This window comes from Microtus oregoni, unplaced genomic scaffold, assembly GCF_018167655.1.
Source record: "Microtus oregoni isolate MIOR12 unplaced genomic scaffold, Mior012 000012F_ref0000307, whole genome shotgun sequence".
NCBI lineage: Eukaryota > Metazoa > Chordata > Mammalia > Rodentia > Cricetidae > Microtus > Microtus oregoni.
The window spans coordinates 35,346,125-35,371,634 of record NW_024543071.1 but is presented as its reverse complement, the minus strand read 5'-3'; the positions used below and the strand labels follow the sequence as shown (position 1 = coordinate 35,371,634).

The 25,510-nt window shown below is 43.0% G+C and overlaps 1 protein-coding gene across 3 annotated transcripts in view; it reads right to left on the bottom strand.

The window, feature by feature from the left end:
* Pip5k1b (phosphatidylinositol-4-phosphate 5-kinase type 1 beta) overlaps nucleotides 1–25,510 on the bottom strand; it is a 253,618-nt gene that overhangs the window by 63,561 nt on the left and 164,547 nt on the right. For all 3 annotated transcript variants that reach the window (XM_041660767.1, XM_041660768.1, XM_041660769.1), the window contains 6 exons: nucleotides 24,640–24,792; nucleotides 22,880–23,179; nucleotides 6,074–6,285; nucleotides 4,308–4,391; nucleotides 4,131–4,179; nucleotides 3,114–3,198 (listed from right to left, as the gene is read on the bottom strand). In XM_041660767.1, the coding sequence (XP_041516701.1) occupies nucleotides 3,114–3,198; nucleotides 4,131–4,179; nucleotides 4,308–4,391; nucleotides 6,074–6,285; nucleotides 22,880–23,179; nucleotides 24,640–24,792 (883 nt within the window). The remainder of the gene's footprint in view (nucleotides 1–3,113; nucleotides 3,199–4,130; nucleotides 4,180–4,307; nucleotides 4,392–6,073; nucleotides 6,286–22,879; nucleotides 23,180–24,639; nucleotides 24,793–25,510) is intronic.

Below are 25,510 nucleotides of genomic sequence, written 5' to 3'. Positions count from 1 at the left end.
GGTAACACCACGGAGACAGAAAGAAGGGCTGAGAAGAGGAGGGATATGGTGATTGTTAATGGGTGATAATAAAAATATTCTAAAATTAGACAGCTGTGATGGCTGGATGAGTCAGTGCATATATTAAATCCCACAAAACTGCACTTTGAAGAGTGCACTTTGTAATACGTGATGTGTATCTTAGCAAAAGTGGTCATAAAAAATAACTCCAAATGAGAGAAAGTTAACAGATTTACTACTTAAGAAAGCAGTCTTGGGCCTGGAAAGTGAGCTCAGTGGTCAAGGGCATTTGCCAATTTTGCAGAGGACCAGTGTTTGGTTCTTAGTTCCTACAAGATAACTCACAACCATCTGTAACTCCACTTGCAGGAGTTCTGGCTCCCTCTTCTGGCTTCTGTGGGCACTGCATGCACATGATGCACATGTATACATGCAAGCGAACATGCATACACATAAAATAGAAACAAGTTAATCTTCTTTAAAAAAGTAAGATGTGTTGCATTAAAAGCATAATATGTCAGAGACTGGAAAAGTCTGTAACATGAGCTGCATTTTTGGAACGGAAGAAGCCATTGATTATGGCATCGGTTTATGTTACTACATTAAGGGGAAAAAAGGAGGCCCCAGGAGGACCCCCCCCCTTTTCCAGAATTGGGTATGTGTATGACGCAATAAAGGCCCATGCCCTTTTTAAACTTCAAAGAAACCTAGGCTCAGGGGGAAGAGAGGTTGAAAAGCTTTGACACTATGAGTTCCAAGTCTGAACGCAGAGACTTGCAACCTGAATAAACACTACTTCACGGTCAGGAAAACCTTGGGTAGAAAAATCTAATTTATAGCAAGTCTCAATTGACAATACTTTTTTAAGATGCCATTGAGATCATCCACTGTGTATAAAAGTTGGTCCCAGAAAAATGAGATGTAGGTTTATACAGATGTAATTCATTTAAGTCATCTGGAAAAATAACAAATACCCAATATATTACATAGCCTAATTCTCAAAGGAATTATAAGTGGCTGAAAAACCCTGAGTAATGCTGGAATCTAATCAGTACTTGAAAAACACCTAATAAAACAACCAGGTGGCATTCTTCTATTTCCCAGGGTGGCATAGTTGAAGAAGCCAAATGCAGGCTGAGGGCTGCATCTGGTCTCTGCAGTTACGTACATTTAATACCCTACTACCACATCTTGAACTCTATCCCAAGTGAACAATCCTAATTTAGACACAGCATTTACCTAAAACTATGTTCATAAAAATATTAGTCAGAACTAGGCAAAGGAGAAAGGATATAAACGTTGAATACTCAAAGAACGGCACACCCCTATAATTTTCATGCTGCGTTTCAGTTTTAAATGATGTTTAGAATATTCAAGGATTTGAGAAACTATTTATATTATAATGATATGCAAACATCGGCGGGTAGAAGCCTAGAATGATTTGCCAATATGCTGCTTCTGTTTGTGTGTGTGTGTGTGTGTGTGTGGTGCTAAGTCAAACTTAAATCTTGCACACAGCAGTCCTGCACTTTGTTGGACATCAGCTTTAAGAAAACAGACAAAATATAAGGATAAAAATTGGGAGGAAGTACTAGGCAGCTCTGGGCAGCTTCCTCCCAAATTTTATTGGCTTTCAGGTTAATTATCACAGCTTCTTTTGCATTCCCAAACTATAGCAAATATTGTTAGAAAAATTTATGATGACTAGTGTCATGGTTTTGGGGTGACTAATTTATTATGATTTGAGTTATAAAGTTGGGCCACAGAATAATTAAGTGATAAGACAACAATATGTGTATAATATGCTTATTTTCCACTTTCCACACAGTTTGACATGTACATAGTAAATTTCCCTTAAGTATTAAGATAAACAGATAAGATGCTATATTTGACCTTGATTCAAAATAATCATCATTAGCTTTGGGCTCAGTTTGTTCTATTTATTTAATTACTCATGGTTTGAAGGCACGACACTGATTTGAGAGCTTTCTCTCATTGGGTTTTTGCAGAGCTGGGGACCAACATGGGGGACATTGTGCTGGGCAAGCACCATCATCGAGCTAAAGCTGTAAAAGCTTTCTTCAAGTTTTGATGTAGGAACTTTTAATCTATAGATTTGTCCTTGAGTGCTGCCTTTGTAGTTTCTCACCATTTGTTTCTGTCTTTTTTTTTTTTTTTTTTTTTGAGAGGGTCTCACTGTAGTTGCTAGACTGGCCTGGAGACTCCTGGTCCTCCAGTCTCAGCGTCTAAAGGTCTCAAGTGCTGGGATTATAGATATTTGTCACTGCCTGATGGTGTGTGTGTGCTTTCATTTGTCTCTAAGTTCTTTCTATTTGATTTCTTCTTTAAACTATTGGTGCCAATGGCTACATACAAATAAATCTATGTTTCAACAACTAACTGTACATAGTGTACGTGTGTGGGCGCGCACGCATGTGCATATGTATGTGTGTATGTGTGTGTGTGCACACATGTGGAGGCCAAAAGGTTGATGTTGAGTGTCTTCTTCAATCATCCTCCACTTATTTATTTATTTGTTTATTTATTTATTTATTTATTTATTTATTTTTAATTTATTTATTGAGAAAGGGTCCCCCATTGAACATGGAGCTTATGGATTGGCCAAGAAGCGCTAACCATTTACCTGTTTATACCTCACTGCAGCAGAGATTATTCTGTGTTCTGCTTTTTTGGTTTCTGTTTTGTTTTTCCAGACAGGCCTTTCTCTGTGTAGCCCTGGCTGTCCTGGAACTCTGCAGACAAGACCAGGCTGGCCTTGAACTCACAGAGATCCGCCTGCCTCTGCTGGGATTAAAGGCGTGCACCACCACCACCCCTGGCTCTGTGCTCTGCTCGGTACAGGGTGCTAAAGGTCTGAATTCGGATCTTCCTGCTTTACTGGCCGAGCATCTCCCACACCCCGGCCTGCACTTTTTCTTGGCATAAAATGGGCTAATGATTATGGCATCATTAAATCGTGATATTTAATCACAATTAGTCATTATTACCACTGCAGTAAAAACACCCAACTCTTCCAACAAAAATTTCCCACACAGATAGGGTGACGTCAGTAACAAGTGCTACAAACCAAGAAACTTTCTTAAGTTTCTTACCTTGAATTTTCTTGAAAACTCTGGAATTCATAAACTTTAAAAATCTATCTGCATAAAAACTTGGTCTGTGAACTGAAACAGTGTCCTAAAAAAAAAAAAGAAAAAAGAAAGAAAGACGACAGGTTTGTCTCTTAGAGTTCATCTTGAGTTGGAAAAATGGCTCTGTCAGTTAGGGTCTGAAACCAAACGTGGCCAACAACTAGAACGAGCAGAAGGCTAGGGCTGAGAGTCTATGTGCTCAGGATAAAATGGAGCATGAAGGGACAGGGGAGGCAGTCAAATGACTGCTCCATGAACAAAAATAGTCTGTCCTGTTGTGACACCACCAGGGCTTACAGGGACTTATATATATATTTTTTCTTCCTAACAGACAACTAGCAATTCAGGGACCATATGGAATGAAGGGGTCACTTGTAATGAACGCACTATTTATAGGAGGAATCCGTGTTTATAGCCAGGGCACCTGCAACTCCACAAGGGGTGGTAAAGAAGGGCAGAGTCCTCAGTCACATCATAAAGAACAGAAACAGATTGAACTGAACGGCCAGGTTCCTCTCATGTTCTGCAGGAATCCTTAGGAGTGACAGGTCATTTTCCTATGATCCAGACAACAGCCTGGATGAAGGAGCCGATTCTCTATGTTCATCTGGTAGATGCTCTATTTCGAATATAAGTTTCTACCAGATGAACACAGAGAAACTTCATTTTAAGGACCCCAATCTTCCCAGAGCCTTTGAAAAAGCCCCCTCCACCTTAACTCATCACGTCACAAAGGGGACCTCTGCACCCCAATAGGAACAACCACAGTTTTATTTTCCGGGGCTGTACCTGGCTGTTGGACTAGAAGGCATTTAATTTGAACAGCTATTCAAGTTTACGTGGTCTTGTTCTGAGACTAGAACCACTCTTCCCACCTAAGATTCTGAGCACGCAAAGACCTCTGCTTTCCTCCGAGTCTAGTGACAGCTACAGTTGGCCTAGAAGTGTCCACTGTTTAACAAGGCAAAGGTCACTCACCCCATCATAAACAAGAGCTTTCCAGGAATGTTCTAACTTCTTCATCAACCTAAAAAATAAACAGATGGGGAAAATACCACTGAGAATGCAAAACCGCTTTCACTTCGTGAATTTTCAGAAAAAAAAAAGTTTGATTACTTTTAAAATAATGGAAGACCAGTTGCCCAAATATCTCACCTATATGATTGGAGAATATCAATAATGCCCATGAATAAAAGCAGCTTTTCTCCCTTATGGCTTTTAGCTGGAATGCCTCCCATTCTGTGGACAGAGCAAAGGGGAAAAGATTTTATAACATGAGTACAGAAAGCTAAAATTCATTACGAATTATACACTGAAAACATTAAGAATTCTAGACTACCGCTTCCTTTATTGCCATAAGTTTTCATCAGCTTGAAGGATTATAACTTCATAGCTGTCAAGTCTGAGCAGTCGGATGGGAGGAATCTAATTACAAAACCACTTCTTTTTAAAAATTATGAGCGAAGGAGGGTTTTTAGAGCAGTCCAAGAGATCCCTTTTTTTAAGAAGGCAATACTAGCCAGCATCATGGGGTAGTGCCTGCCAAGTATGCCTGAAGCCTTGGGGTTGATCACCAGAGCTGCAGAAAATCCCAAGCATGGTGGCAGACACAAGAAGTAGAGGCAGGAGAATTAGGAATTCAAAGCCATTCTTGTCTCCGTAGAAAGGCCAAGGTCAGCCTACATTAAAATAATATTACTTTCTGAACTAAAGAATTTTATGTTTTCTGTGAGACTGAAAAATACATAGAGGCCTGTTGTGGTAGAGCACACCATTAATCCCAGCACTCAGAAGACAGAGGCAAATGGATCTGTATGGTCAAGGCCAGCCTGGTCTATACAGTGAGTTCCCAGATAGCCAGAGCCACATAATAGAGAGCTCCTGTCTAAAAAAAAAAACCTAACCAATCACCATCCCCCACCCCCCCAAAAAATAGAAGAAGACATACAAGAAAATTTGTGCAACTAACTCCTCAGATACGTTTGTGCAGGGTGGGTGTATGTATGTATGGACATATGGATTAATCCGAAGAAATTATTGGATTGAGCTGTTTTGTAACTTGAGCATTCCTTTTGTTAATGTGGAATCCTTTCTCACAGAGGTGGCAATGTGATTGACAGCCCTGTGGCATTTCCCAAGGTGGATACAGACTCACTGGTTCAGTGGATTACTGGCTATTTAGAGAGAATTGCCAGCAAGGATTTGAACAAAGGCTGACCGCGTGTTAGTGTCCTTGACGAGAGACAAGTGTGCACCTGGCTTAGTCTTTGCCTGAGAATCCTCGAAAGCAGAGCATCAAGGCCTTGGGAAATGACTTCCTCTGTCTCCTTGCTCAGCAAGTTCGCAGGATGAGTCAACCTTTTCAACAACCTTCCCTGGTTGCTTTCTACTGTTGAGTGTGCACTTTACATATGCAAATGAAGCCCGCGGTTACTAACTCGTCTGGCCCAGGAGAGAGACATCTGCCAGGGTGCAGAGGTGAGACCAACAGAACCTCCTTATACAGATCACAAGCTCTGAAGTGCCAGTATCCTTCGTACCATGTGTTTATCTAAGTAAATAAACGAACATGAATAAACATGTACTCATGTTTATTCAAATCCAGAGTTCATCTTTCCCTCTTCTGGTAGATGTTTTGAATGTGTAGTAAATGAGGGGAAAACATTTTCAGCCATTGTTTAAAAAAAAAAAAAAAAAGGAACTATCTAAGACCAAAATCCACATGGGTGAAAAGACTAATACAAACTCGAGAAACTGCCCCTCATCTAGTTGTCTAAGATGAAGAGAAATAAAGTTGGCTTAAGCCATTTGCTGCCAGCCAGGAATCTATTCCCAGGGTACCATCCCTGGGGGAGGTGATTGCGTGCACCTATTCAGTGACTGGGGTACCCAAAACCAGGACGGGGGCGTGGCTGACTTACGTGTCTGGATTCTCCGCAATGATCCCATCTGCAGGCTTGCCTGGGCCCTGGATGGATTCCATGGCCGTGGAGTAGAGGACTTTCTGTACCCCCGGCCGCTTTGCGTCGGGCACATTTTGTAAGGGCTCCTCTTCTTTGTCTTTAAGGGAATGGTCCAAGATGTGGATGCCCAGCAAAAGGCTGTAGTCCATGATCTTGAAGCTTTCCAGCACCTGAGGAAGGAAAAGACCCAGGGGGTTGGTCAACACAAGGAGCCTGTGAGTTCCTGAGCTCGGGGTCAGGAGACACGCCACACTTGCACTTGAGAGGCAGACAGGCCAAACATCAAAACCAGAATCCTCCTAGTTATTACTAGGCTGCTGGCAGAAAGGACTGCTGTGGTGGTGGGAAAATAAAATTTTTATGCAAATCTAAAGGAAGCACCTCTCTCTTCCACCTTCCACAATGGATTCACTTACAGCATTTATTGATTGTATTCCACAAATAAGTACCTCCCTTGGATTCAGCCGTGGCAACAACACTGTGAGCCGGTATTACTGCTGTCTCTGGTACACAGGGGAACACCATGGAGATAAAAGAACCTGCTTGGTCCCAGACAGCACATCAGGGACAGATCCAGGAGGCAGACTCTGGCAATCACATTCTTCCTCAGCCCAGGAACCGAGAAACCACAGCCCAGTGTCCCAAGTGCATCAGCCCCAGCAGGAACTCAGTTTTTGCCTGGGTTCCATTCTCCACAGCTGCATCTCGAGTTTAGCGAGGACCTTTTCTCAACGCCTAGCTCTCAAAGTTGTCAATCATTTCCTCAGAGCGGGTCTTTTTAATTTAATAATAGATATGTGACCTCAACAACGAGAGGGCTGAATGCTTAATTGTCTACCCTATAGACCGTGGGGAGGGGAAGGAATCAAAAATGGTTCAGTGTAGCCGACAAAGGAGAAAGCAGTGCTGTGAAGGAAAAGGACCGGACACAAGGTCTCGGCGACCGTCCCTCAGACTGTCTTTGGAGTGCAGGGGGACTTGCACACCGGGACCAGCCTTAGACGGGAAGAGCCTGTTCAGGAAACATGCCCTCAAGTCAGATCTTTCCCTGTATGAATATTCTCCTTTCCTACTAGGTGTGAGAGAGTTCTCGAGACCATAGATGGTTGTATTCCCTGCCATTTCCCACCAATAGCTGCTCAGCAAGTGAAAACCCGTTCAGCCACAGCATATTAGTGACAGATTCATGAGGAGACTCCGGCTTTCACACTCGTAATCAGAATTGATCGTTGGCCAATGTAGGATCAAAATCCCAGAATTCTTCACGCGCCTCATTTTCCTTGCGCCTAAGCATTTTTAGAGCAGATATTTTGCTCTTTGAGAGGGGGTTGGATGGGAGAGAGAATACTTGTGGATGTATACAAGAATACTTCAGGGAAGCTAGGTGAGAAGGGCTTCATGAAGTCGGACAATGCATAGTCTCTGAAATATGCTGGTCCCTGGGGTCTCAGTCATCATTGCTATTAATGATGAACATATAATGGGCTGTGAACAAGTTTTAGTTATTCCAGAGAATTCATCCTTCAACTGTATTTATAAATAGCATTAGGGATGAAACAGAGCCCGGTGAATCTTCTTCAACTTTTGATAAGCTAAAGTTATATTTTTAGAGTGGAGACAGACAACAATTGTGAGTAGAATCCTATCATGTGAGAGGCCTGGGATGATGAAATTATGTTTCCAGAGATCTGTGTATGCCCTTATAGCCACGGAAAACCAGCAGCTCCCGCCCCAACTAACTGAAGTAGGAGTCACACCAGAAAGGGAGGAGGAAGTTTGGAGAGACGGGTGATGCTGACGACCACTGGCTCAGGGCTCAAGAATCAAACCCATCAGTCAGTTCTCCACAGAGGCATGCCACTGCAGCCTTGCCCTTCCACCAAGCAGAGGACACCACGGAAAAGAAGCCTGCTTCGTGTCAGGGAATACTAAGGGAAGCTGGACGTCCTTCACACAGAAACAAGGACGAAGAGCCCCAGTCCTACTTCTCCTTCATGTAGAAACGATGGTTTGGGAACAGTCTCTCTACCCAGACAGCCCAAGAGCCTCTTCATCATCGCCATGGGCAGAGGATGCATTTTCTGCACATTCATCAGCCCTAGGGCTTCCTTTCTGAGAGACACTGGTGGATAAGGATTAGAGATTAGAGAGCATAAGCCCCGTGACCCCAGGTGGGTATCCTTATGTGTAAAACTGTTAGAATAATATTGCCTATTACATATGGTACTTGCAAAAATTAAATATGCTAATCCTGATGAAGCGCTTAGGAAATTTCCTCACATAAAGTAACCACTCACTTAACTGCTATCTCTATTCATTATGATAATTCATCGCGAACCATTCCCTGTACTAGTTTGAGAAAACACACGTATCACTCACTAGAAGCTAACACCTATGGGGTTCCAACTCAGAAAACAAAAAAATTCATTAAAAAGTCCAATAAAATACAGAAGCATTCCAGCCTGTTCATGGGTGTGGCTTTTGGGAGAGTCCAGATTTCTTTAGAATCTGTGGGCTTTTAGTTATATTTTGGGGAATTTGCATCAATTACAGACCAAATATTTATTACTCATGTCTTCCCAGTTGTTTCCTGCCAGAAATATAACGCTCATGAACTTTAAGAGAGAGCAGTAACTACAGCCCCATTCCAGTTCGTCATGCAGCTGCATGTATTTCCAAAAAGTCTGTGTGATGTCACTGTGACTGCTGGGTCTATCTATCTCGGGCAGGACTTTACTCCTTCAATGAGAGAGAGGAAACAGGAATAGTTCTCAGAGTTACAGAAAGTCAGGACTATAGTCGGAACACACACTGGAAGTACTGGGAAGTATGTCCATCGACTGCCGTGCTAAGAGGCCATGATAACTGAAAGAGGTTGAGGCAGCAGAGCAGTGGACATGTAAGACGAAGACGACTTTGCTAAGTCAGCCCCTAGATTATATGTATGTGCAACTCAGAGGTCAAGTTTAGCCGCCACCTTCCTGTAGGAAATTCCTGAATTGTTACCTTTGGCTCGTTCTCCTTCCTAAACTATAGCCCATATATTCCCAGTGGCCTCTGGGTGTTTTAAAGCTTCTTCTAAACACTTTATATTGTAACCTAAACTCTTGTTTTGTCCCAAAGCAATTCTTGCCCCTGACTTCCCTCTTTTATTTGAAATCACTACAATGTAAATTTTAGACTCCAAGGAGCCCTTTCCTTTCATTAGCTGCCCAGTCCTGCAGCTGGTGTTATCAAAACATTCCTCTTCTCTAATCATTCCTTTCCAGCTTCCCCTTCAGATCGGTTCAGTGACCCCTTGCAAGATTAGGTGACATCACACCCCGGCTCAAAGCCTCCTGACCTGCCATTGCTTGTGGCGAGATCTCAATTTCACATCAAAGGCCTTTGCTCTCATGGCTGCAGTCCATGTCTTCTTGTTTGACACAAGCTTAGATTCACCTCCCGGCTACTTAAATTTCTAAGTTACTCCTAAGAGTGCCCAGAAGATGTAAGCCCCTGATGTTTTTGCTCATGCTGCTGCTTCTACAGACTTTTTAGTTTTTCAACTCAGGGGGGATTTTTTTTACATCCTAACTCATATTTCATGAAAGCTATATTACAAATGGTTGGGAACAAACATTCCCTCTGTGCTACAATGATTGAGCCCAGGTTCTGTCTGCAGTTTTCGATCAGAAAGGAGATGCTGTGCTCACCAAAGGCTTGTTCTACTCTGTGCTTCCTGAGGTGGAAGGAATGCACATTAGTTATATCGGTCCATATCTCCATGCAAATAAAAAAAAGAAGGTTCAGCTACAAAGCATCTTTGACACTACACTCCCGATTATGAGGCCTGTGCAAGAACCCCAGCACTGAAAACATTTACTCTGACTGTGTGCTGTGTTGTCAGAAAAACGAACATAAAAGTTCCCTGTGTTTTCAAAGCTACTTACATTACGGGCATTCTGCACTCCGTTCAAAGGGAAAACTAAGACGATATTTGCAAACACTGTCGTTTTCTGTTTAGTGTGCACGCAACTAAATGGCAGATAAAAGGGAGGCTGTTTTGATATAGACAAGGCTGGGAAGCCCCTTCCGTTGCTCTTTGGGAAGCCTGTCATAGGCTGGGTTACGAATGGACTCTTTAATCACTCAAGAGCATTTGGGACTGGCTCTAAAATGGAGGCTGAATTGTATAATACATAAAATTAAAAAGGATTAGAAATTGGGATACTGCCTATTTGATGGATATAAGTATTGCTTTAATATAGTATTTAAAATTTGATATGAATTTAAATGTAGGATATAATGCCTTGGGTATTTTATTTTTTTAAATTAAAATATAATTACTCCACGTCTCCTTCCCATCATCAAATCCCTTCCACGTCTCTCTCCCTTGCACTCTCAAATTCATGACCTTGTTTTCTTTAATTTAAAAAGGGGTCCTTAACATTAGGAGAATTATACTGAAATATATGTATCAATAAAGGATATGATGAGTGGAATGTGCTTCCAACTGTATATAGAGAAAGAGTGAGCAAGATTGGCTGAGAGTTGAAAATGAACACGGGACATATATGCATATACCTATATGTATAAATATATACACATACTTATATGTATTTGTAGATTAATTGTAGCATTCTGCCCACTTTTATGTACGTTAGAACTTTTCAAAAATAAAGTTTCATGTTCTTCTTTGAGATGCTTAGAAAAATGCATTTTGATCTTTGGTTGGATAGTTTGCCCCTGCCTCAGAAGCTGATGGGAGAATGAGGGGACCTATGAAAACACAGATCAGAAATAGGGGACGGAAACCACGGCGGGCCAAGCAGAAGGCAGAAGGCTGGCTTGGGCTCTCTGCTCCTCTCAACTGGCCATTCTTTGTCCAAAGACCAAACAAACACACACACACACACACCAAAATATGGAGCTGATGGGGAAGATTCATCAAGGTCCCTGGGTAATTTCTCTAGCTGGTCTATATATAGTCACGAAATTAAGGGTTAATAACTGGTACAAAATATTTGTAGTAATCCAATAAGATAAGTCAATTAAAAATGGTATCCTGGAGATTTTATGCAAATAGCCATCCCTGGAATGAACTGATCTGAAGAGAAATGGATCCAGTGGCCTGCTACTGCTTGCTAAGGCAGCCCCTCAGAGTATAGCACTAGATTGCGTGTACGTGCAAGTCCAGTTAGGCTGAATGCTGTCTTTTTCATTTAACTTAATTTCCTCAATAAAGCTCAGAGTGTTCTTTGCTAATCTAATAAAGAGAAAATACAGACATAGAATGTTAGCTAGTAAATCAGAATGGATTAAATATTAAATCCTTAGTCTAGTTCTAGGCTGTGGCACCACACTTGGTCAGAACTCTGGACGATGGCGTGCCGACCAGCACAAAGGCAACTTTTTGGTTTCCTTTTGACTTATAAAACTTGAAGTGACAGAATTATGTTCTATGCTTTTGAAACAATCACCTACCACTCGAGATTTAACATGCAAACATGCATATTTATGTGTACAGTAACACACACATATCATTCATATACGTGGTTGTTTTGAAACAAAGTCTCCACGGTCCAGATTGACCCTGAACATGCCTCAGTCCCATATCAGTTTCGGTGTGACATGATATTTAAAATCACAAGTAGCTTCACAGACGATGAAGACGACGGCAGCCACCAACTACTCTAGAAATCAGGACCTACTTCAGATCTTCAAAGTTTAAGTCAAGGAAGTTATCTCTCAGGCTTGGCAGGGTTCCCAGCCTTCAGTTTCCTTTCTCTAATCTCTGCCTGTAGACTTTTTTTTTGTTTCCATTTGAATGAGAGGGAGGGCTATAACAATTCGTGCTATGACAACCCTGCAGTTCCTGTAACCAATGAGAATTTTCAACAGCTGCTCGTGCAGGATTTGCTGTCATGGATTTAGTCCCCAGCTGTTTGTTCCCTTGGAACCGTCTCATATCTCAGAAAGAGGTCTTGTTTTAATGTTCATGGGATGTCCTAATCACACCTGCTGCAAGAGTTGGCAGGTGGCAACAGGCTTCATTATGTTTTTCATTAAGCTTTAAGAATGAAATGTTTGGACTACTGATTTTCTCCTTGAGCCATCACTTACCATACCCCCTCATGTCCCTCCTACCTCCTGGAGTAGGGTTCAAAAATCCAACTCTCTTGCTCCAAACTGTCTACTTTGGCAAAGGCTTTTCCAGCTTCCTCCAGAACCCACCCCAGCACCTCATCGTCAGAACCTGAGGATCAGACAACTATCCTTTGATAACCAGTTAGGTTATGATGTACGGTTTTAACTTCAGTGTCTTTCTACAGGTTAAGGGAGATGGTGGAGGACCATGGGTTTGGGCTCAGAGGGACCTGGGTATGAGGCACTGGTAAGTTCAGCAGACCCAGGAAGCTTAATCCTGTGTCAAGAAAGAGCCGGAGCCACTCAGTTCCGAGTGGCATAGTAAGGACAGAGAAAATCTGCCTGTAAGAGTGAGCACTGCTTGAGTCAAAGCAAGTCCACAATCAGTGTTAACTGAGGTAGTCTATGGATGAGCTGAGCCCAGGAAACATGTCTTTAAGGTACATGAATCATGTATTGTACATATATTTGATGAATTCATAGTAGGGATTATGTATTTTAAGTGGTTTAAGCTATTTTGGCATCTATAGGTTATTTTGAAGATAGAATCTTTTTTCTTCCTAACTTTTGCAGAATACTGAGAACTATGCATCTGGCTTACACTGAGGTATCTTTTGCTTGGTAGAAAGTCAGGAATGAGCAACACAGAAGAATACTTTTTTTTCCACAGCTACCCTGTCACCATCCCACACTGGCCATCTGTCCCTTCTGTTACTGTCAGCAGGGGACTCTTTCCCATCAACCGTACACACGGCAACTAACTTGCAGCAACTGGCAAGCACGGGGACAAACATCAGCCCCTTTCCAAAGCTCACGAACAACTGTAATGTGTAGCAGTCTTACATGGGAGAGTTAGTCATCATCTAAACCAATGACAGAGGAGAAGGAGAAGTCAACACAGCTGCACATCTGTGCATACTGGCCAAGTGAGCAATGCAGTTTTAGTCATGTTGCATAATACAACAGCCAACGAACATGTAAAGGAGACACAGCTGACTCTGGCTCCCTTTCAGGACAAGTCATGAGTCGGCTCTTTCTAAAATCTGCTTCTATTACCTTAATGATTAGGTCAGACCCACTATGTCCAAAACTTGCTGTCCTTACGTCCGTCCTAGGCTTCTTCAGAGGGTGACACTGAATGAGCTGTCCAGCAGGCGGTGGATGCGGAACTAAAGCCACTTGGCTTCTGTTCTTAGAAAAATTAAGAGTCTAGTGCAGACATTAAAATCAGAGCAATAATCACTGTATAATGCAGACATAATGATGATGACTACAGAACGGCTTTGGATGAAGCCCTGTGAGACTTTAGCCTCATGGAAATGGTTATTATGAGAAACACACACCTGAAATCCCAGAATCTTAAGCTGCACTGCATCAGCACCCACAGGCCTGTTATCAGCTGCTGGCCTGGACTGTATATTGTTTTCATTTCCCCTTTCCACTCTCTTGCCAATACCCTTGAACTGCTTCACCGCCGGCCGCAGCCTTTGCTTTCCTGGAGTACATACTCAGGTGAGGTTTCAACAAGAGACTTTAATACACGTGGATAGAGAGACCAAAACTGAACAAGGAAATGCCGGGGACAGGGAGAACCCGGACCATTCACACTGGCTTGTGGGAGGGGAGACTAGGCAGCAAGGCTGGGAAAGGGGGCGTCGGCTTCTAGAAATGCAAACACGTACTTGTCACACAATGCGGTAACATCACGCAAGCACTTCTCCCGGAGGAATAAAAACTTATACCGGGTAAAAATTGGGGCAAAAGTTTTCACAGTAGCTTCCTTGAACTATCAAAAAAACGAACCCCTCCTCATGCCCACATTCTTTAGCAGGTTAATATTAAACTAGTATATTCATATCACAAAATACCACTCAGCAGTAAAAAAAAGAGCAAACTATCGATATAGGATCTGACGTGAATGATCTTTAAGGGCTTTACGGTGAGTGAGAAACCAGTCTGCACAGTTTCACGCTGTCTATAGCTTTTTTTTTGTGGTTTTCGTTTTATGTAGCCCAGGCTGGCCTTGAACTCCTGATTACCTTTCTGCTTCTACCTTCCCAGCATTGGGACTATAGGTGTGCATCCCTACACTCATCTCTATACAATATTCTTGAAATGCCAAATTATAGACATGAAAAGCATCCACGGTTGCTCGAGATTGGGGAAGGACTGTGAAAGAGGGAGGTGGCTGAGGTTAGGAAAGAATAGCCTGAGGTACCATTGGGAAGGAGGGAGGTGGCGGAGGCTAGGGAAGGGCAGCCTGAGGTACCTTTGGGAAGGAGGGAGGTGGCTGAGGCTAGGGAAGGGCAGCCTGAGGTACCTTTGGAAAGGAGGGAGGTGGCTGAGGCTAGGGAAAAGCAGCCTGAGGGACCTTTGAGAAGGAGCTGTTCTATACTTGACCCTGGTGGGTGGATATGCAAATCTACTTACACACACACACACACACACACACACACACACACACACACACACAAAACTGGAAGAATTAAGAAGTCTTAAAACATACCAGGAGATTACATTCGAGTCTGTTTCCTGGCAGTAATACCGTGCTGATGTCAAAATGCTACCATTGGGGACACAGGGTGAAAGGTGTATGTGACTATCCCCAACTGTTGCAAGTGACTCCATTAAAAAAAAAAAGACTTTACAGGTGGAAACATTTAGAGTCCTTGCAAATACATGTTGTTTGTTTGATGTTGTTCTCACTAGGAGCCTGCTTTGTCTAGGTGTCTACAGGTCCCTCAAACTCAGACTGGAGAGTGGAAGATACCATGCCGCTGTTTCCCACAGACTCAAGGGATTCTTGCCAGCTCAAACTGTCTTTTATTTGGAGTTAGTTTTATTCATTTATTTGTCCAGCTCCTCCAAATTTGATTTATTCTTACATTTTATAGCACGAGAATAACTAATATTGTAGATAGCAAAAACCCCAACGTAATTTAAAATAGTGGAGCAAATTAACTATCATACGGAATTACAGTGCTTGTAAAGATCTATGTGGAAAAAGAACTCATTTGTCCTTTATTTTCCAGGTTATCGCTGAAAAATAAAAACAGGTATCGTGATGCATGACTATAATATCAGAATTCCAGGCTGAGGCAGGAGGACCATGAATTTGACACTATCCTATGGTACACCAAAAGAAACTATGCCCCAAGCCCCAAACAAATCAACACTGAAAATAACAACAAAAACCCAAACAAAATAACCCACCTTCAAATCTGTCTAAATTACATGCAAGGAATTAATAGGAAGTATACCTAGAGGGTAAGCGCTAATCATAAAGCCAAATTAACATGAAAAAAGGCAACCCACTGAGAAACGCCCAAGCATGTAAGCATCCAGTCCGTAAATCAAGAGCTTGCCACACATTGGAACAGCTCACTGCGCTCATCAAGATGTTCCAGTAGAAGCCGGATTCATTAAATTCTCAGGGCCTATTAATATTTATGATAACAGTGATTTGTGGGAAAAGAGAAAATCGATTCCACACTACTGAAAAATTAATAACTTTGGTGCTTAACAAGGAATGATAGTAAATGTGGAATGGTTCATTTAGGCCATTAATTATCCAGACTGTCTCTAACGTGACTCCCACGTGAAGGATTAGGAAATATTTAGGTTATAAACACAAGTTCCCAGTAATAGACTTTGCCCATCACTTCACTTTCCCCAGAGTACTCCCAAAATATTGCAAGATAGAATAATTTGTCAAATTTATTAAATGACATGGGTGTCTAGATTTTTTCATACATAAATTACATCAGAGAAAAAAATAATCCCAGTAAATTAAACTCAAGTACAAAACAATTCATAATTGTTCTTCCAAAACGCATGCACAAAATTTCAATTACAAAATCTTAACTGCAATCACTTTATTTTCGTGCTATGCTCTGGGTACAGCAGGGAGCAGAGTGATGTGGCTGCAGAAAGGGTTCAGGAAGGAACACTGGCCTCTGAGGCATTTCGAGTCTTACTTGTGGGGATTTAACTCTGGCCTTCTCATCTGTACAGTGAGTACTTTAACTACCGAGCCATTCCTGCAGGCCCTGACGCCTGCAGTTTAGGCTGTACGTCCACCAACAGACGCAGGAAGGGCAAGACTGAGCTTCTCCCACTGCGGCCTGTGCAGATTTCCCAGCCAGTGCCCTGTATCTTGCCCCCTTCTCATTCAACCCTACAATCAAACGTCCAGCAGCTGACAGCCATGTAAGTCTTACACTATAAGCAAGCCTGTTCACTGACAAACACAAACAGCTCCAGGGCCTCATAAGCAACACCCATTCCGAAGTAGTTCACCTCTTCACCCTCACCCCACATACACTTTAAATAATCCAGCACAATTCTTCATTGTGTCAAATATAACCCCGAGGGCGATCTGTCATTTAAATGTAAAATTCAGATATGAATCTGTTTATTGATCACGCCAGTCTACTTCGGGTCCAATTTAATTTTGAAGTAGATAACCATCTGCCTGAGGAAAGAAAAAAGATTGTTTACCAGAGAGTTTTTATGTTACAATTAAGAGGCTTGAAAACCTCTCCTGGGGACAGAGAAGAGCCATACCTAAGGGAGGTAGGGGTCAATGTTAAATAAAGGTCCGACCATCATTCCAACATGACTTCATGGGAGAAATCACTGAACTGTGGATACACTTCTGTGAGCACATCCAGTGCAGATCTAATCCCAAGTGATTCAAAGTGGAAATCAGCAGCTTTATCAAATTCTCAATGCCATTTTTGGCATGCATTTCAGCAGAACTAGATGCTCCCTTCAAAGGGACTGGAAGAGTAGCTGGAGACATGGAAGTCATAAAAGGCATTTCTTGGAGCGGCACCCGTGCCTTCCTCTCTTCGTGCTCTGATATTCTCTTTATTATTCTTTTGTTCAAATACAGTGTTCCAAGAGCCATTTGCTAATCACCCACTGAGCCAGAGACAAAGGCTGGGGCTTGATCAAGAATCTGCTCATGAGAAATAGCAGCCTTAAATCCCACGAAAGAGGTAAGGTTGGGAGGAGGAGGAAGCACAGCATGGTGACCTCAGAGGAAGAGATATCCCAGGAGTCCTCAGATGGGTAAGGGAAGGTGAGAGGAAAGAGGGCAGGAAAACATGGCCTGACAGAGTAAGCCAAGAGAGTAAGCTGATGAGGGACTGGCCATCGCAAAGGGAAGGCTGACACCCAAGGGCTTATGTATCACTAGGCAAGTCAGACAGGGAGATGGAGCTTTTTTGCTAGAGGGCTTGCTGAGCAGCGAGTAGCCCAATCCAAGAGAAGAGTCCAGACAGAGCTCTGGACTGGAAGCAGGGAAGCACTCCACAGGGAATAGGGGACAACCACAGGTCGAGCTGGCTCAACGAGTCACACACGGGGATCTCCCAACAGCGCTTAGGCTAAGGGAAATGGAATCCCCTAGTCTGAGATGTTATGGTATAATGTAAAAGAAAGGATGGAGGGTGGGCAGAAAGCTGGGGACTCCAACAAGCAGGGTCCCCATGCCTGTCCAGAAAGCCACAGAGAAGAAGCAGGGGGCATTTTCTATTTGTCTATTTTTAGTTCATCGTACACAGGGATAGAGTTAATAATGAAGTTTTCATCCAGTCGTATCACACATTACAACCATGTCCATCCTCTCCTGCTTCCTCTTCCTCCTCTTGCTGATTCCTTTCTGTTTCCCCAAATAAGCCCCACTTCTATTCCATGCCATGCATGCATGTATTATTCTAGATTGCACACATAAGAGAAAAAGGCAATCCTGTCTTTCTGAATCAGACTTACTCTGCTTAACAGGATGATAGTCAGTTTCATCTGTCTCCCTGCAGATGACCTAATTTCATTCTTTATGACTGAATAAAACCCTACTGTGTACACAGATCACATTTTCTTTATCCATTCATCTGCTGATGGACACCCAGGCTGATTACACACCTTGGCTACTATGAGTTGTGCTGCCATAGACAAGGATGGGCAAGTGTCTCTGTGGTGTGTTGACAGGTCTCTTTGGGTACTATATTCAAGAGTAGCATAGCTGGATTATATGGTATTCTAGTTTGAGTTTTTGAGGAAACTCTATACTGATTTCCATAGTGTCTGGACTAATTTACATTTCTATCAACAGTGCCCAGGAGTCCTAGAGGTCTGGTGGATTTGTTATTTGAGTCCTCAAGAGGACCCGCACAACTCTGAAAAAGGGTTTTGACAAATATTTGGATGCACTTCTCTCTTACCTCACATGCCTTCCCTAATTATTAGCTGCAGCAAAGACAAACAACTATAGTTCCTGGAATGTGCCATGCTATTTCATATCCAATATATATTGTTTTTTTCTTCTTAGAAATGTTTTTACTGCTTTGCCTACCCAGAATTCCTCTCACCCTTCAATATCAAGCTAAGTCATCACCTACTCTGACCCTATAATACACTATCATCACCGCATCTCTCGTACTTTTTGGCAATAGTTCAAACATGAAGGTCACTCACCCATGTTCAGCAACGAGGACATGTCCCACAATGAGCCTGGTTCACCTTCCTCCCACTGGAGCATTGCTATAGAAATGGTCTATGGTTGGTTTGTTTTTGGAGCCTCCCACAGACAGTAGGGTTTTTAACATAAGAGATCCCCAGATGCTAGGTACCAGTGCCAGCCCGCGAGTGACCCCACAGCCACCCTAGAGCCCAATACTCCATCAGTCACACTAAAGTTCAGTTCTGAAGAGTAGAGGGGATGCAGAGAGGGGAAGGCACAAAGAGTCTGTACCCAAAATGAAAACTAAACAACTTTAAAGGAAACAAAATCAATATACTTCCGTATCTCTCTAAAGCTGAAGAGCGAACACTAACCAAAACGCTAACTTGTCATGCGATACAAACCTAGATTTCTGGGAAGAGGGAATTTTAATTGGGAAGATGCCTTCTTAAGACTAGCCTGCAAGCAAGTCTGTTGGGCATTTTCTTGATTAATAATTGATGCTGGAGGGCCCAGTTCACTATGGATGGTGACACCCCAGGGCACCGAGGTGGTCTTGGGTAGTATAAGAAAACAGACTGAGCAAGACAGTCAAGCAGGGGGACCAAACCAGTGAACAGGGTTTCTCCATGGCCTCTGCTTCATTTCGTGACTTGAGGTGGTTCCTGCCATGGCTCTCCTTAATAGGACAGGTAAGCCAAATGAGTCCTTTAAGTTGTTTCTGACTATGGTGTTTATCACATCAACACAAACCCTAACTAAGACATCACCCATCAGACCTACAAAGCAATGCCTGACAAACATCAGGACCCACAGTTCCAAAACCCTGCACTGCACAGTGCAGCTCTGCCTCCAGGACCAGCTACTGGATCCTGATCACAGATGACTTGGCAGGTCAGCAGCTGGAGTCAGGCTCAGTATTTGCATGTTTCCATACCACAAAGACGAAAGCATTTGCGATGAGAATAGCAAGTTCCACGACTTACGCCTTGTACAAATTCAAATACAATTCGATTCTTTAACATGGATGTCTGTATTTTTTAGAACAACATGCTAAAAACGTAGAAAATAAGCAGGTACCTCTCTAGGGTCTCATTTTTGTTGAAAAGTCATGTTTGACCTGTTCTCTCAGGGTTGGGCACAAATCCTGTGCAATGGCATTTATAACTGACCTTTATTCTTCTTGGCACAGAAGCATGTGACCTTAGCAGACTGTAGAAAAAGGTTTCCGATACACACACACACACACACACACACACACACACACACATCAGAGGCAGGGGGTGAGGAGAAAAAAACAAATCTAAGACTGGAAAGGCTTGGACTACACTCTGGGGAATTTGATAGTAACTTTTCACCCACATCCTGAAACCACAGAAAAAACACAAGATAAAAGGTTTCCACTAAAATGTGTGTGTTTTTTTCTTTCTTTTTCCCTTTTCCTTTTTTTTTAATAAAAAAGAAAAACATGAATCCTTCAGATAGCAGAAGAGTTCAATAGGATATTTTTTTTCTTGGCCCCGACTGCTTTTCATATGACTTGTTAAAAGATAGTAATAGTAAAAACTTCATAGCAGTCGGAGAGGTGGCTTAGGAGTCAAGAGTGCTTTTTCCTCTTCCAAAGGAACTGAGTTCACTTCTCAGCACCCATGGAAGCTGACTCACATCAGCCTGTTACTCTAGAATCAGGAGATCCATCACATTCCTCAAGCCTCCACAGACATCTCCATCCCCCATGGCAGGCACACAAACACGCATGAATAAAAAATAAAAAGTAGTGGTGGTAGTGGTGTACTCCTTTAATCCCAGCACTTGGGAGGCAGAGTCAGGCGGATCTCTGTGAGTTCGAGGCCAGCCTGGTCTACAAAGTGAGTTCCAGGACAGCTAGAGGTACACACAGAGAAACTGTGTCTCAAAAAACCAAACCAAACAATAAATAAATAAATAAACAAATTTTAAAAAAATCTTAAAAAGACCCCTAGAGTCAAACTTTAAATTCCCTTTGTTTAGATCACGCCTTGCCCCAGACAGATGTGAGCTTTGTCACCGGCTTGTTCAGCAACACCGGACAAGTTTGTGTTTTTTGTTGTTTTTTTTTTTTACTTAGAAAAAATCTGTATGTGTATGAGCATTCTGCCTGCACATGTGCCTGCTGCCCACAGAGGCCAGGAGTGGGTGCTGGATCCCCTGGAACTAGAGCTACAGATGGTTGTGAGCCAGTATGTTGGGGCTAGGAATCAAAACTGTGTCCTTTGGAAGAGCAGCCAGTGCTTTTCACTGCTGAGTTATTTCTCTGACCCCTGGACAAGTTTACAAGTTTCTTACCTCCCCCCCTCCCCCCCACGAGAAGGACTCTCACTCTGTAGGGTGGGCAGGCCTAGAAAACTCAGTGTAGATTGGGCTGCCTTCAGTCATAGATCTGCCTGTTTCCATCTTCCCAAGGGTGGGATTAAAAGCATGCACCACCAAACCTGCCTTTCTCACCTTCTTTTAAGGATTCCTTCGGCAATGAAAATGGCAGCATGATTGTGCTGAATTCCAAGTGCTCAGAGGGAGAAGGGGCATGACTAGTGAACCCTGGCTACGTGGCACACCGTGTTCACCCGACCTAACATCACTATGTCACAAGTAATACAACAATTGTGTTAAGGAAGAAAATGAACCCAAGTAGTTATTGTCACACGCTACCAAGCGTCCTGCAGCAGGAGGCAAGGAAAGCCAGTGAGAGCAGAATGAGGGTGCTCTCTGCTCTACACAGTGGGGTGCTCAGCCTGCTTTCCTCACCTGCGGTGTGGCCAGGCTTTGGGGGAAGGCTCCTCTTTCCCTCACAACAATGCATGTCATCTGTATGGGCCCAGGGGAGGCCAAGAAAGCCACAGCCTGAATAGCATAGCTCTTATTTTTTGGCAGCATGGACTAGTGGCATCATTGGTTACCTAGGAAGCCTTGGCAAAGCCTAGGCCCGAGCCTGCACCATCATGCTGCCCAACCCAGCTACGCTCAAGATGGCTAACTGGCCTGACTAGACTATCCCAGTTCCCCCAGATCAGTCATTCCAAGATTATTTCTGGGGTGTATATTAATTAAATCATCACAAATTTTCAGGATTATATGATGTGAGAGACCCTTCAGTATGATATAAATATGTCTTATTACCACTGGTTAATAAAGAAGCTGATTTGGCCAATAGCCAGGCAGAATACAGCCGGGGGAAGGGGAATCCAAACAGATACAGGGAGAAAGAAAGTGGAGTTGGGGAGATGCCATGTAGCAACCAAAGGGGTAAGATGTCAGAACATTACGGGCAAGCCACATCACATGCAAATACAGTTTAGTAAAAATGGGTTAATTTAAGTTGTAAGAACTAGTTAATAATCGCCTGAGCTAATAGGCTAAACAGTCTGGAATATTAATTTAAATTTGTGTGATTACTCGGGACTGGGCAGCTGGGAACTGCAAGCTCAGCCTCCAGTTACAATTATCTCTTCATTTTTTTTCTCCAGAAGGGTTTTTACTCACTTTCACCACATGCAAACCATTCCCCCCGGGGCTTTGGCCACCTGTATTTATAAAGTGATGTAATAGGGTGTGTGCACCACAGCTGGGCAGCCCCTTTTCACCTCTGACAATCACCCTTCCACGGAGCACTGGGCTCTATCTGGCGCCCTCGCTTCCCTCGCCTCTCAGATAGGGCAATTGCAGCCAAAGTGCAGTGTTTGTCCGTCAAGGCTCAGCTCACAGTGGGGCTCCAGGGAGCCCTCTGTTAATCCCACTAAGTACATCTTCTCTAAATGTGTCTCCTCAGTCGAAATCCCATTTCATCCAAGATCTGAATATGGCTTCCAGTGCTGGTTTCTGCATTAAATCTAAATTTCATTTCCTTTTCAGCTACGTTCCCCACCCCAGGGAGGAAGGAAAAGGAAAAGTTCTCATTGCATTTTATCAAAGAAAGCTGACAGAGCTTATTATAAGAACCAACAAAGAAGTGTTCACAGACCCCAGGCCATTCCCTTATCATTCACCATTTCCTCAGAGATCTGGAGAGCCTGGGTCAGCATGGAAACACTAGACTTCCCATGCCCATTGTGGGCCTTCCTCATGTCTTGCTATGGGCATGCAGTTCTCACGATCGAGATTACTTCAAAGGAGATCCAGAGACACTTCCTTACCCGGCAGTCTCTCTGCAGTGTCTTCATAAGGGCATTGTAAGTTTCTGTGTCGAAATACAGCCCCTCATGCATGTCCTGCAGGAAATCCAGGTCCTTAAATGTGGGGTTGGGTTTCTCTCTCTCTTTTCGGGATGCTCTTCGCTTGTAGGTGGAGCCTTTCAGGTCATAGGTCAGGTGCATCCTCATGGCACGTGGCAAGACGTTGTTCATCACTACAATGCGGATGTTGATGCCCCCTGACTGCATGCAGTACAGCCCATAGAATTTTGGCAGAAGAGTCCTTGGGTTCTGGTTTAAATTCTAGAATGTAAAAAAAAAAAAAAAAAAAAAGAAAAAGAAAAAAGAAAAATTTGCTCTGTTCCATTTTCACAAAGTATTTTTTTTCATTAAAAGTGAGTTTGAGAGCTACTATGACTCGACACAGGATGTGCTGTTAATGTCCACTGTATAGGTACACCACATTTTCTTTACCTGTTCCTCTGTTGATTAACGTCTGGAATAGATGGATGCACAAGTGTCTCTCTCTATTGTCTCTAATTTCTTTCTAAATCTGCTCTTGGAATAGCAACATAACCATTCTAAACTCACAGCCATAAAAGCTGAATTAATGGGAAGGATACTCAAAGCCTTGCTTAACCAGCAATGAATGACACCATGTCATTAAGACAGTCAATGAATGTCACCATGGACACAATGATTGCTGCTGGGTACAAAAAGCATTACTCCTATCCCTTCCTTGATCACCACAAAGACACTGTTTCCAGCTTCTAAAGGACAAGGGAGCAAAGGTTCAGCAGCAGCTTCGCTTAGCAGGGCCACAGTGAGGTGAATGACTGAGCTGCACTTAACCCAGGACCGTGATCTGATGGAGGAAGATCATTGGTTAAATAAAAAGAAACTGCTTGGCCCTCATTGGTTAGAAGATAGGTGGGAGGAGTAAACAGAACAGAACGCTGGGAGGAAGAGGAAGTAAGCTCAGACTCCACAGCTCTCCTCTCAGGAGCAGGATGGACATAGGCTAGAATCTTCCCGGTAAGCGCACCTAGGGGCGCTACACAGATGATTAGAAATGGGCTAAATTAATATGTGAGAATTAGCCTAGAAGAGGCTAGATAGAAATGGGCCAAGCAGTGATTAAATGAATACAGTTTGTGTGTTGTTATTTTGGGCATAAGCTAGCCAGGCAGCCGGGGTGCTGGGGACGCAGCCCCGCCGCCCTTCTTACTACAGTGATCCAACAGCTATGCTCAGGACTCGGCTCTCACTTACACCATTTTCTCTTTTGATACAGGGTTTCTCAGTGGATTCCAGGGTGGCCTTGAAATCATGATCCTTCTATCTAGACCTTCCAAATGCAGGGATAATAGGTGTGTACCACGTCTGGCTATCACTTCTTAGAATCAAAAATTATCATTATTATTGGCATATATATATATATATATATATATATATATATATATATATATATATATGATTTGTGGGCACACACATGCCATGACCAGAGGACGATTTTGCAGAGTTGGTTTTCTCCTTCTACCATGAGAGTCCTGGTGACTGAACTCAGTTTACCAGGTTTGTGTGATAAATGCTTTTAACCCACTGAGCTATCTTGCTGGCCTCCGGTTATTACTTCTAAAATCTATCCAAGGAATGCTACAACATAGTCTAAATGCAAAGGAAGGAAAACCTGCAGGAACAAAGCCCTCCAAAGAAAGGAATAAATCCCAAGGTAGAAACTGTAGCTGTAAGCAGCCCCTTACCATGTAATATCCTGGCAGCAACTTCTGCAAGAACTCTGCTTCCTTGTGCTGAACGGTTTTGATGATAAATTCATCATCGCTGGTCACAAAAAACAAGGATCCACTGGCTCCAGGGTTGGACAGTTCTATCAGAGGCTCACTACAGATGGAGTACTGAAAAAGTTAAAAAAAAAAAAGAGTAAACACACACACAAAATCAGTTTGCGTATGTATGTGTATATTTATAGAAATCCTTATTTATGTATTCACAGTGGCTGAACTAAACTCAGGCCCTTGTCAGGCATGGTAGATGTTCTCCGATGAGACATAATGTCCACTCCGAGGCAAACATTTAAAGCCAACTTTTGGGGCCGGGGAGAAAGTAAGTAGGCAAAGTATTTGAAAGCATGGGGATCTGTATTTGGAAGATTAGCAGTCATGTATAAAGCTGGGTGAGATGGTTTGCACCTGGTACTGGGGTGGCTGAGACAGGAACACGGACCCCTGGAGTGCCAAAGCCAACTAGTCTTAGAGAATCAGGCAGGATCAGTGAACTCCAGTCTGGTGAGAAGCCTTGTGTTAAAATAGACAGAGACAAACAGCAGAGAGAAACATTGGACATTGATCCCCCATATATGTGGCTGCACATATAAATGTGTATACAAAACCATGTAGACATGGATACACCACATACACACACAATTAAAGTCTACTTTTTGTTTGAGACAGGGTCTCTCTCTATAGGTCAAGATGATCCCAAATTGATGCTCTTCCTGCCTCCACTTCACCAGTGCTGTGATTATAGGCCTATGCCACCATGCGTGGTGAAAGTACCCTTGTTTTAAGTGTACGCATGCGTGTGTGTGCGTGTATGTGTGTGTGGTGCGTGTAT